Below are 13,734 nucleotides of genomic sequence, written 5' to 3'. Positions count from 1 at the left end.
AAGGGTAATATGCCTCCCAGCACTGGGATCAGCGGAGCCGAGAGGCCTTCTGGCACCGGGATCAGCGTGACAGGGGGCAGCGCCCAAACCCCCTGATCGCCCTGAGGCTGTGTGTGTGACAGGGGGCGGGGCCACAACCTCCCTATCCACCCTGCTCTGTTCGTGACAGGGGAAGGCGCCCCAACCTCCTGATCAGCCCTGCTCTGTGCCTGATAGGGGGGAGCTCCCCAACCTCTGATCGCCCTACGGCTCTGTGTGTCACAGGGTGCAGCGCCCCAACCCCCCCTCCCATGGGCCCTGCTCTGTGTGTGACAGGGTGTGGCGCCCCAACCCCCTCCCCCCCCCCCACGGGCCCTGCTCTGTGTGTGACAAGGTAGAGCCATAACCTCCCCATAGGCCCTGCCCTGAGTGTGAGAGTGGCGGCGCCCCAACCTCCTGATCGGCCCTGCTCTGTGGGTGATAGAGGGTGGTGCCACAACCCCCACCCCTCCCATGGACTCTGCTCTTTGTGTGATGGGGTAGAGCCATAACTGCCCCATAGGCCCTGCCCTGAGTGTGAGAGTGGCGGTGTCCCAACCTCCTGATCGGCCCTGCTCTGTGGGTGATAGAGGGTGGCGCCACAACCCCCACCCCTCCCACAGGCCCTGCTCTTTGTGTGATGGGGTAGAGCCATAACCTCCCCATCGGCCCTGCCCTGAGTGTGAGAGTGGTGGCATCCCAACCCCCTGATTGGCCCTGCTCTGTGCGTGATAGAGGACGGCGCCCCAACCCCTGATCCGCCCTGCTCTGTGTGTGACAGGGGGCGGTGCCCCAACTCCCCTATCGGCCCTACTCTCTGAGTGACAGAGGGGAGCTCCTCAACCCCCTGATGGGCCCTGCTCTGTGCATGACAGGGGGCAGCGCCCCAACCCCCAGATTGGCCCTGCTGTGTGCGTGACAGGGGGTGGCGCCACAACCTCCCCATTGACCCTGCCTTGAGTGTGACAGGGGGCAGTGCCCCAACCCCCCAATCGTCCCTACCCTGAGCGTGACTGAAGGTGGCATCGCAACCTCCCAATCCGCCCTGCTCTGTGCATGACAGGGGCGGCGCCCCAACTCCCCAATCGGCCCTGCTCTGAGCCAGACCAGGGGCTGCACCTAGGGATTGGGCCTGCCCTCTGCCACCTGGGAGCAGGCCTAAGCCAGCAGGGCGTTATCTCCCGAGGGGTCCCAGACTGCGAGAGGGCACAGGCCAGGCTGAGGGCCCCCCACTTCCTCCCGAGTGCACAAATTTTTGTGCACCGGGCCTCTAGTGTATATATAAAACCCTAATATGCAAATAGACCAAACAGCAGAACAACCGAACAACCGGTCGCTATGACATGCGCTGACCATCAGGGGGCGCATGCAAAACATGGCTGGCATTGGCAGCAAGTGGCAGAGCGTGGAACATGGAGGGCGTCAGCTGCAGTGGGATGGTGGAGGTGAGCAGGGGTGCCTGACCAAAGTGGGGCGCCAGTTATTGTCATCAAGGTGAGCCTATGGTGGTTACTGAAAATTCTTTGCTCCCACATGCCACATTCCTGCCCAGAACTTCCACTCACTGCTGGCACCGGCCCCACTCGCACCCACAACCAGCGCTGGAGCTGTTGCTCACACCTGCTGCCGGCGCCTGGTGCTAGTCCCAATCACTGGGTGCCGTCAGCGGGTGCGAGTGGGGCCAGCATTGTCAGCACATGGAAGCAGTGGTGGCAGGAGTGGGGCTGACGGCACACAGAGGACCAGGGGCCATGGCGGGAGGGGTCTGGCAGAGGCGTGGAGGAGGGGCCGAGTCCCGCCCCTGTGCCCACTTCAGCCTCATGGCCCACAGTTCTTTTCAAGGTGCATGAATTCGTGCACTGGGCCCCTAGTCTAAAATAATAACACAGCCCTGATCACAGCTTTCTCACCTTGCTTCCCCCCCTCCTTTGTAGCACTTACCACTACCTGCCATCATATTTGATATGTGTCTTACTGTCCATCTTCCTAGCTAGAATGTAAACTCCATGAGCAATTTCACTTTCAATTCTGTTACTCACACTTTTCGAGATGTAAATTATGGCTGAATCCTTCACTACCTTCATGCTAATGGAGCCTTCATATTTTTTATCTGCCTGTATCTTCACATAGGACAAGGGTTATACTATTGATCCTATACTTACTCAGAAACCTGAAATATTGGAATCATTTTATTTGCCATTATGGTTCATCATATGAGCACCTAGAATAGTATCTGGCATATAATAGATAACCAGTAACTCTTTGTTCAGAAAAGAATGCCAACTGTGGCCAGAGAGGTTAACAAGATCACAGGGAATGAATGAGTGCTGAATCAGAGATTCAAATTCAGGTCTTTCTAATGCCAACACAAACACTATCCCAAAAAACATCCTACTGCAGCAGTAGGCACTCAATTATTTATGTCATTAAATTACCTTATATTTAACATTGTAAGGTCTGGTCACTATAATTCTATTTTCCAATTACCGTGTGTAATCATGTCAATTCTTTCTTTTTTCCCCCACAGAGGAATAGGGATTTTTCAATCTGTGGATAAATTTTTCTTAGCTTGCAGTGAAATCAAATCAACCATTTTCCCTGTTTTCTAAATCTGCTTTATGCAATGAGTTACTAAATAATAAAAACAATATATTTTGGTTCAAAAAGTTGTACAACAGTTATTTAGAATTAGAAGCTATTAAAAAAGCCATTCAGTTCTTTCTATTCCAAATTCTCTTTTGCCACTTTAAGATATCTACAGGAAGATATTTTATCATTTCCCTGCAGAGATCGTATCCATAACAAGTATTCAACTATTTTACTAAATGTTTAAAATAACTTTCTGAATATTATCTTGAGACCACATATGAATTTTTTCTCAAAGCTCAACAATAATCTACGCCACATAACACATAGCTTCCAATAAGCAGGTGAAGCATTCTCTCTTATCCATCCAGCTAACCCTCCTCACCATTCTTGGTCCAAAATAAGTGCTATCAAATAGCACACACCTTGAATACTTCACCAATAAAAAAGGCAGCTCATCTAATATTTATCTAATATTATTGTGTCCTCTTCCTGTTTTTATGTTTTCCATACCAAGTTTTTTGAAGAATCAAATATACTTAACAAAAAATATAATTTAGACCTACTATTTGCAAGCTTCTTTATATGTTAAATATAAGCAGTAAGATCCAAAACCATCCTGAATTTAGTACTATTATCCTCACTTTATGGAAGGGAACACTGAGATTCAGAGAGGTTAAGTAAATTATCTAGGGTCACATAGCTAGTATATAATAGAATGGGAATCTGAACCCAGGTCTATTTGCCTGTAAACCCATGCATCCCTTCACAGAGTCTATACTACAGTAATAAAAAGACAGACCCATAGAGTGACAGTATTATTCAAGGCATATATTACTATAAAGCAGTGATTGATTTCAACCAGTGTGCCATAGCACACTGGTGTGCCTTGAGAATTTTTAAAACATACAGTATCGCCCTAACCGGTTTGGCTCAGTGGATAGAGCATCAGCCTGCGGACTCAAGGGCCCCTTGTTTGATTCCGGTCAAGGGCATGTACCTTGGTTGCGGACACATCCCCAGTTGGGAGTGTGCAGGAGGAAGCTGATCAATGTTTCTCTCTCATCGATGTTTCTAACCCTCTATCCCTCTTCCTTCCTCTCTGTAAAAAATCAATAAAATATATTTAAAAATAAATAAATAAAATAAAATAAAACATGCAGTACCTGACTATTTAGTTGGGGGCACTGAGCTCTTTACCCTAGGATTGTCAAATTTAAAAATGACAACATCCAACACAACAATAGCCATCTGATGTGAATGAATCAAAACTACACCTATTTTTTTTGTCAGACTGGCAAAAATATATATTTTTTGGTGTGCAGCAGAATTTTAGTAATTAGTTTATGTGTGCCATAAGACATAAAATGTTGAAAATCACTGCTATAAAGTAAAATAGGAGTATTATAAGAGAAGCCCTTAAGGAACATAAAATGTAATAGAAAGTATAAGATGAGGTAGAAAGTGATTCCGTAAGAGATAGAAGAAAAGAAAGTGCTACAAAATTTCAGAGAAATTGTTAGGTAGAAATCGGGAGCAGGGGATGGAGGTGGGACTCAGGCTAGGCTTCATGGAAGAGCCATAGAGGAGGGGCAGAATGTGGACAAACGATGGGAAACGTTCCATGGAAAAAAAACCCCAAACACACAAAACAAAATAAAACAAAAAAATCAGATGAGCAAAGTCAGAAGCAAGACTACATGAGGCTGAGAGGTTGGTTATGTTAAGGTAACAGGCAGTTTTGCAGCCTGATTTTTAAAGTAAAATTGATAAAGGGGAAGAGTGAAAAGCACAAGTGGCAGTAGTTCAAGATCAGGAGGGCCTCAAATGCCTCCATTTCAGCTCCTGGTCAACACCGAAGAGACAAAAGAAAGACAGGGTCAGGCCGACCCGTTCATTACATATTCCACCTTTCCAATTTCATTCTGGCTTCTCTATCACTCACTTTTTTGACCAAAGTATGTAATTTCTAGGTAACTATGATTCTTAAGGTGGTTATTCTAGAAATTCTTCTCTCTGCAACAGTTCTATGAAATTCTAACCTGCCCATTTTATCAATGAACAAACATTCTCCTCTTTTGAAAATTAATGAGACCATGAAAGTTAAGGCCATTTGTACCTGACTTTCACCAGAGTGGCTGTAAATACTATTTGTCCACTCCTCTCTCTAGTCTTAAGACAACAACAAAAACATCTCCCTTTAGGGACGCCTCCCATCTAAACTTGTAGAACTAATCCCTCATCACTTCCTCTGGAAGCTGATTCCTATGGTTTCCTTTATCGCAGGGTTTGCAAACTCCAGTGTGAGAAGCAGGTCATAAACAATGGATATGAAATAGTTTATATTGCAGATCAATCATAACACCCATCTCATACTGTCTTTCTAAACATTCTCAGACAAAATGAAACTTTTCCATGAACCATATACAGCCTATTGGCCTGCCACTTTGCAACTTTTATTACATTGCATCTTCAGACCCTGCCTTTATTGTGTTTACCTGTCTGTCTTCCCCATTAGACCTAGCGTTTTGAGAGCAGGAGCGATGTTCATTGGGGAAGACGTATAAATGATTTATTAAAATATGTTCAATATTATAATACAGTTATATACACAGTGCTATGGGAAGGAAGGAGTTATCTAGGACAGCTTCTCTGAAGATTGACATGAAGCTTAATTTGAATAGATATTTAGGAGCTTGCTGGGCAAGTTAGAAAAGAAAAGGGCATTCCAGCTCAAAGAAATAGAATATGCTTGATTTAAAAGTATTAAAGAATAGGATGTTAAGGAATTTCTAAGAGCTGCTATATAGCCAGATGGCAGGCACATGTACTATGCAGCTGGAGATGAAATTAGAAAGGATGCAGGGATAAGGTCACAAAGGCCAAGAGGGAGCCGTCTGAAAGTTTTAAGAGGGAAACACGATCTCTGGTCACAGTGTAGAACATGCAGGAGCCCAATGAGAGAACAAAGACTGGGAGACTACGCACTAGGCAGGGCAGTTACTGGTGTGGGAAATGATGACTCTGAACTAAGGGGGCTGTGGTATAGGTTATTAGGGGAGAGAGTTAAGAGTTACTTAGAGAAAACAGTCATAGAAGTTGGTAATTGGATGTGGTGGAATCTGTAGTATTTCACTGGTTTCTAGCATAGGCCATTGGATTGTTTATGGTGCCAAGATCAGAAATACAGGCTGGCTCCTGCTCACATTCAAATAAGTTCAAGATTCCTTTATCACACAAAACTCCATGATTTAACCCCACCCATCTAAATCTACCCTGCAGTACAATACAGGTCCTCACTGACTCACACACACGTCTCCTGGGTAGCCCCCCGAACAAATCTCTCTCCATCATAATCCAGCATTTCTCAAAGTGTGCTCCACAGCCTACCTTAACAGAACTGCCTGTGGTGCTTGGTACGAAATGCAGAGTTCTTGTATCCCCATAAAGGACAAAAACTGCAGTTTGTTACACTTTCAAGTTTGAGAACCATTTGCCTAATCCAGCCTACCTACTATCAAATTTATTTTTCTTAAACCCTGCTGAACTTAGCTCAAACTAATTTCTAATATTCTGCCAGGACTTTGAGATCCTCTTTCAAATTGATTTTTTATTCTTTGCAGTACACATTCTTTGTTCTAGCAAACTCAGCCTCATCTCTTGCTTTCCCCTTCCCTGCCCCAACCCCCAACACGATTTGGTTCTTCCTCTAAACTTTTGCATTGAATATTACTACCCTAATCTGGTAGCTTCCATAGTCTCCCCTCCCTAGTCCACTCCCAGCCATCAATTTAAGTTCAGAAATTTTCAAGGAATTTTCTCTAATTACTCTAACCCTACTTCTCTCTCCTGCATATGAATTTCTATTACAATACGTCCTCATTTAACATCATCCATAGGTTCTTGGAAACTTTAATTTTAAGTGAGATGACATATAATGAAACAAATTTTAACACAGACTAATTGATATAAACAAGAGTTAAGTTCCTATAGTATCTCATCAATGTCATAATGAAACAATGCTGAACAAAACAACGTTACTCGAGGACATGCTGTACACCTACAATCAGCATGCTCAATGGAAGGTTTAATTATTTCAACATATATTATTGAAACTAAAAGGTCTTATCTCATTCTTATTTTCCAGTCATCAATGCATCTAGCACAGTTCTTGGCACATAACAAGCACTAATGAAATATGTGCTGATTTCTTCAATTATCCTGAAAGATTGATGGCTTTCCCCCCCTAGATGTCACTTTGAATTACAAAAGGGAAAAGAAGAAAGCAAAATTTTAAAGCAAAACAAATATTAGACACATTCACTATTCTAGATTCCATGGTACATGTTGATGTTAAAGATGTTTCCTCCTACAGATTGCTTAGTCATGAAGGCAAGGTGATTACAGAAAGCTCTCAATTACAATACAGGGCATTTTGGTGTATTATGCAATAGTGTATCATCCTATATAATAAAAGAGACATATGTAAATTGACCAACCCTCCACTATGGTCACCAGCCAATCAGGAGTGAGTATGCAAATTAACCCGGCAAAGATGGCAGGTTAATTTGCATACAGAGGAGCCAGGCAGAGAGCAGAACAGGAGAGCTGGCAGATTGGGGGGACGTGGCTCCCTCAGTTGCTCTCCCCAAGCCACCAGGTTGAGAGCAAAGCAGGAGAGCCAGAGGCTTGGGGGGGATGTGGCTCCCTCAGTTGCTCCCAGTGACCGAGGGAGCCATGCCCCCCCCCAAGCCACCGGGCAGAGAGCAGAGCTGGAGTGCCAGCGGCTTGGAGGACTTGGCAGAGTGGGAGGCCATGGGACAGAGACAGAGCAGGAAGGGAAAACCAAGAGCAGGGGGAGCATCAGGAATTCTGGGAATAGTAGTTCTGGTGGCAGCCCCAGGACCTGAAGCTGAAGCCCAGAGCGCAGGGAGCACCAGGAATGCTGGGAATCGTAGTTCTGGTGGCAGACGGATCTCCTAGATACTAGAGCAAAGTGAGCCTGGAGCAAGTTACTGTTGTGGTGGGGGATGGAGGGAAAGCAAAGGTGAGAGACATAAGTAAAATCAGAGTGTCTAGGAAAAATTAAAGGGAAGATATCCTAAAACTTCCAGGACATCTCCACCAATGAAGCAAAGAAAAAAAAAATGCCTCTATTATTCTGTGAGCAACAAACCAAACTGAGTTGGGGTCTCAGACAATTCGCTCATATGATTTCAAAGACAGACAGAAACTCCCGGATTGGAGAGGGCTCCCCTGAGGGCTCCCAGATTGGAGAGGGTGCAGGTCAGGCTGAGGGACCCCCACACTCCCAGTGCATGAATGTCATGCACCAGGCCTCTAGCGTAATTATAACATTGAAATACAGTGCTTTGAATAGAACACTTTTAAAAGACAGCAACAGAGTCTTAAAAGATAATATGCCCTATTCAGTGTGGCTCAGTTGGTTGGGCATCGTCCAGTGCACCAAAAGGTTGCTGGTCTCATTCCTGGCCAGGGCACATGCCAGGGTTGCAGCTAGATCCCCTGCAGTAGGGGGCATGCACGAGGCAACTGATGGATGTTACGGTCTCACATTAATGTTTCCTCTCTCTCTCACCCCTTTCTCTCTAAAAACCAATAAACTATTTTTTAAAAAGATAAGCCAATCACTTCAATTTATCTATTTAATACCTGAGTCACAGTGAAATTATATGACTTGCCCAAAGTCACAGAGCCCATTAGTAGTATCCAACAAAGACAGGCACCTAGACCTCCTGCCTGAACATCAAGGATTGTTTTCATTACGCTATGTGCTCAGTGATTTGCGAGGCATTTTAATAAGAATTCCGGGTCACATAAACCAACATTTTAGGAGTCCTTCCCCGCCATCCTGAGAGACTGAGATACAACATGCAATTTTATCAGAATCATAAAGACTGACACAAGCACAATTCTAAAAATAAAGTAAAACTTTCTAAGACAAAATATACAAGCGTGTTCTAGTTCTAAAACATTTTCCAAGACCACAGAAAAAATACTTATCATAGCTAAATTTTAACCACCCAATCATAATATTCATCTCACTGCTTTGGTAAAATATACACCAAAAGAAAAACCAAGCATATAAAATACAATAAGCAAAAGTCACTCAATTCCAAAAAGCACAAATTCACATCTAAGGGTAAAACACATCTTTTGTACTCACCGTAACTTTACTTCCAACTATCTGCATGCAGTGGTCGATGAAGAGTGGTTATGGTGTAAAACAAAAAACAAAAACAAACAGCAACAGTATTAGTAATTAGAAGCTTTTTACAAAAGTTAAGTGTTTAGTAAATTAGTAAATAGCTAACCCTATGCATGCTTTTAATACTTTAGTTCTACAAACTAAAAAATATATATCAGTATTTATTTCTACCACATTTCAAAAATGTGTAAAGTCTGTGGAATAAGGTTTCCCCCAAAAAAATTATTACAATTTGAGGTGTGTTTTATTTTAAATGTACTGTGATGGGATTCTCATATAGTGCAATCAAAACACCAAGTAATGCAAGATTAAGTGTAATTAGGCATCAGATATTTTACCAGCCCACAGCTCCTCCAAAACTTATCAATAGAAAATTACTTTTTCATAAATATTGCTTGTTTTTTTCCCTTCCCCTGTTATAACCTTAATGTTGAAATAGGGTATTTTAGAATATAAATGTTGCATTCAACATCGTGTACTAAGTTAAGAAATGACAGGTTGAAAACTGGAATATTTTATATTATTATAAATTTAAAGTTTATAATATTTTGTATTATACTTGAAAATTACAAAGAAGAGAGATTGCTTATGATTTCAGTTTTCTAGGTCATCTTAGCATTTCTAAGATCAGATTTTTCCATATCATATGAAGACAAAGAAGCATTTTATATCTAAACATGCAGATATTCGTAAGGAAGGAACAGTTCAAAATTGTAAGTTGGACCAAGCTTTTCCTAATGGATAAGAGACAAGAGAATTTCTGAGAGGCAGAATTGTGTTTTAAAAAGAAGTAAAAAAGAAGTAAAATCAAAGTCTTAAACATAATTTAATGCCAAAATCCAAACATAAATCAAACCACTGTTATCAGAATTCTACATGTGAATATCAAGCAATGTCCAAAAAATGCTAACCCACAATCTAAAACCATTAATCTGATAGAAGTTGTTATCAATATGTGTTCTATTTTTCAGCTAGTACTTAAAAAAATCAAATATAATTGAAATTTCAGTAGGAATCCTAAATTGAATAGGATACCACAAGATACAAAACAATAATGACAGTTTCCAAGTAAATAATTTTAGAGGAATCCATGAATCTCCAGAGAGAGAAGCAGCTTTCTTAAATATTCACTCAACAGACTATTTATAGGCAGTGATCATTTAGTTGAATAAAAGCCTCTTTGGTGCCATTAACAGTCCTCTGAATTGACAGATATGCTATTGACCTAAATTATTTCCTCCCTCCAAAAAGACAGAAGTCTTATGTATTTGTCCCTTGTTTATTTAGCACAGACATGAGACTTAAAAAGAATGCCAGCCTGTCTTAACAATTAAGGTAGGTCTATACCCAGGGAAATGACCAGGGTATGGCCCATTTAATGATTCACTCAGATTGAAAAACGACTACATTTAGCTGAAGCGAACAGTTAAGATTGGCAGAGGAAAACTAAGAAAAACTGGTTTGGTCATGTTTGGGTTCAGGTGTTTCACCAAATCCAGATCACGCCTGGAAAAGAAGACCTGAGAAAGAAAATATCTATAATGGCAAGAGCAAAGCCATAATACATGTATACAAACACACACACACACACACACACACACACACACACACAGCTATACTGAAACTTTAACTGCTTATTATACAGGTCAATCTAAAAAAATCTATAGATGTATTTGGTATCACTATTTGAAATTATTTCCTATTGAGATCTTTTTTTTTCAATGATACCTGTCAAGGGCTCACGTGTCTTCAAAAATATAATTTTACATATTTTAAAATATCAACTTTAAAGATTGTGATTTAAGTTAGAAATAAACTTGCTTCTTAATATTCTAATATGGACATTGGCATGTGGCGAGCTAAGGTTAGGATTTCAGTGACTAATTTTTCCTCATAACTGCCAAAATAAGCTGTTCTGATATAACATGCAAGATGCCCTCCAAATCACTGATGTATTCTGCCCTGCTTCAGGATTATGAATTGGTATGACTACATTTGCAATGTTCATAAAGCTTGGTTTTCCAGTTCTGAAAACATATGTTGGTGTTTAAAATATAGACTCTTCCAGTTTATTTGCGGCCAAATGACCTATGTGTACCAGCTATCTGAGGTCAGGTCCAGAACTGCGCAGGCTACAATAAGCAAGCCAGCCGGGCTGGTGCAGAGGAAATGCTCTTCTCTGCTCCCTGATTTAAAGTTCATTCATCTCTGACAGTTACTCAAGCTACTTCTTCCTTTAATATTCACACAATGCAACATTCTCTATTGTGGGACTTGAAAGGGGAAAAACTAAGCAATAGTTTTCATTATTATCTTTTAATTTCCTTTATATTCTCTGATTCCATGCTAATTTTAGCCCCGTTAATTAAACAATAGTCTCTGGTTTGCTTTAGAAACAGGTTTTGAGCACATACCTATGTACAGTTTCATTTTGCTTTACTGTCCTTACAGGCACCCAGGAGGATGATGGACATTTCCTATTGAGCTCACATGTTGTTTGTGTTCAATGCCATAGAAAATGACTAATGCAGGTGTTAAAGGGGGAAATGCACAATTTATGTCTCAATTTAACTGTAATTCTCACATGTTTTACATGTGACTATAAAACATTTTTCCACCAGGGACTCTAGCCCTTAACTTATTTTTACTTCAAGATGAAAGTTTTGACTACTTAAAAATAATTTTCATAAAGAAGTGGTTAGAATCCTGCTTACTTTACAAGAGAAAACATTTTTAAGCAGTGTATCAATATAATGAAAAAGTAAGCATAACAATATATAAGATATGCAAGCAGTATGGAAACCTTGGTTACAGATAGGTAAACAGCCATAGGTTATAATTTATGGAAATTTTATTGTCATAATCATGAAGAGGTCAAAAGGTAAGAGAATTGTTTGTCACTGAATGGCATTCCTCTCATCTTCATAAAGAAATTACATAAGCAATTTTCTTTGTTTTAACAACAGAAAACACAGTACTAATTAATGGTTCCCCAAGGTGAGGGAGCTTTAAAACATGCTTATCAACAGGCTTTCTTTCACCATAATATTTGCTCCTTGAAAAATATTAGCAAATAAAACGTATAATCTTGGAACTCTAATGAAAGTGCTGGACATGTGTCAGGTGCTCATATGTATGTTGAATGAAACAAAGGTCATATAATAAAGAGTTACAGTTCTGACTTTGAGTGAACGCCTGGCTTAAACATAGAATTTTCAATGTCTTTTGAGAAATATTCAATTTCCATTTTTTGAATAAAGGAATTCAAGAGAGCTCATTGCACATTTCCCCAAATTTTAGCATTTTAATCTGAAAAATGAGTGTATGACTTAAATTGTGCATTTCTTTGGTCATTTGAAAAGGAAACAATATGAGAAAAAATGACAAGTTCTACATAGCAACAGAGTGAAAATCAAAAGGTGAAGAAGAGCTTCATATAATCTTCATTGTATTCAGCCCCACTTACACAACCAAAACAACAATAAATGAACCAGAAACACTAACAAAATCATCTCATTAAAAATATGGCATGATTATTCATATATTATTATCCGTACTTTGCACTCAGATTTGGTTATATAGATTTACTCCTGTATTTGCCTTTAGGTGTTTGAAAAATAACACTGAATGTACACCCTGCATCTTCCTAAAGCATTTTACTGTGAACAATAACTTGAGTGCAAAATGAGAAGAGATTCATCAGAATTTCAAAGTAAAACCCTATGCATCACCTAATTCTATTGAAAACGACGCTCATGGCAAATTTCACTTATCACTCGAAACATATTTCTGCCCTTGGATACCAGAAGCAAATTAAAAAACATGCTGTTGTTCTGCTCTGGCAGAGCTGCAATGCGTTATGTTTAAATAGTTCGGCATTCGGATTTAGCTTGCTTAAAGTATAATATGGAATCAATATGATCGTGGAATTCAGGGCAAAATGCATCAGCAATTGCCACTGCAATTACTATACTGAAATAGCATTAATAAGAGAGCCAAATAATTTTAGAATATACTTTTCCAATGAAGAACTCTTTTCTTCTCTGGTCAGCTTTATAAATTTAAAATATGCATGTAAATGCATATATATATATATATATATATATATATATATACATACATACATATATATACACACATTATTTATATATACATATATATGTGTGTATATATATATATACACACACATATAATATACATACCATACTTAAAATCACTGTGTTTGTGTGTGTGCATACACACATATATGTAATATATACATACATAGTGATTTTATGATATCTAAATGAGAAAAGGATTTTCTTTATAGGTACATAAACAATGCATTTCCCCATTTCAAAAATACTTTTTTTATTAAAAAAAAAACACACTACCCTGGAGACTATTTTTGGAAGCACCTTAAGATGTGAAAAAAGTAACATATTCCATCAAAAAAATTGTGTTTTTCCTTCTGGTAAGTCTTTGCAAATGAACCCCACTTTCAAATATTTTGAAACTCACACAGATCTTATTAAAGCTCCTATTAAGCAACCTTCTTTATCAAATTAAGCTGTACAATAACAATTACAAGGTAGTTTACACAGTATCATGTAAAATAATGAAGAAACAAAACTGCCTATTAAAAATATTGTTAAAATAGTCATGCAAGCAGACCCAGGCATGTAGCATTAGTGTAAACTTAGTCAAAGCTTATGATTAGGCTATATTTGTGTCTTCAACCTCAAAATCGAAAATGTTCATGTAACAAACTGTATATTAAATGGAATACCTGGAAATTGTTGTCAGTTTTTAGTAAGCACACAAAACCTCCATCCCAAGACTCACTGGTTTAACTCAGAGCCTTCTATCTTTAGTTTGTCCTGTTTATAATGGAATTCTCTCTAATTTTGAACACTTTAAAA

General features: G+C 39.9%; 1 protein-coding gene across 1 annotated transcript in view; it reads right to left on the bottom strand.

The window, feature by feature from the left end:
• DIAPH2 (diaphanous related formin 2) overlaps positions 1-13,734 on the bottom strand; it is a 940,956-nt gene that overhangs the window by 847,735 nt on the left and 79,487 nt on the right. The window contains exon 5 of the mRNA XM_081115447.1: positions 8,792-8,812. Within this exon, the coding sequence (XP_080971573.1) occupies positions 8,792-8,812 (21 nt within the window). The remainder of the gene's footprint in view (positions 1-8,791; positions 8,813-13,734) is intronic.

The sequence above is a fragment of the Myotis nattereri genome (assembly GCF_964212035.1).
Source record: "Myotis nattereri genome assembly, chromosome: X".
NCBI lineage: Eukaryota > Metazoa > Chordata > Mammalia > Chiroptera > Vespertilionidae > Myotis > Myotis nattereri.
Note: the sequence above shows the minus strand (reverse complement) of the source record. Positions and strands in the feature narration are given on the sequence as shown.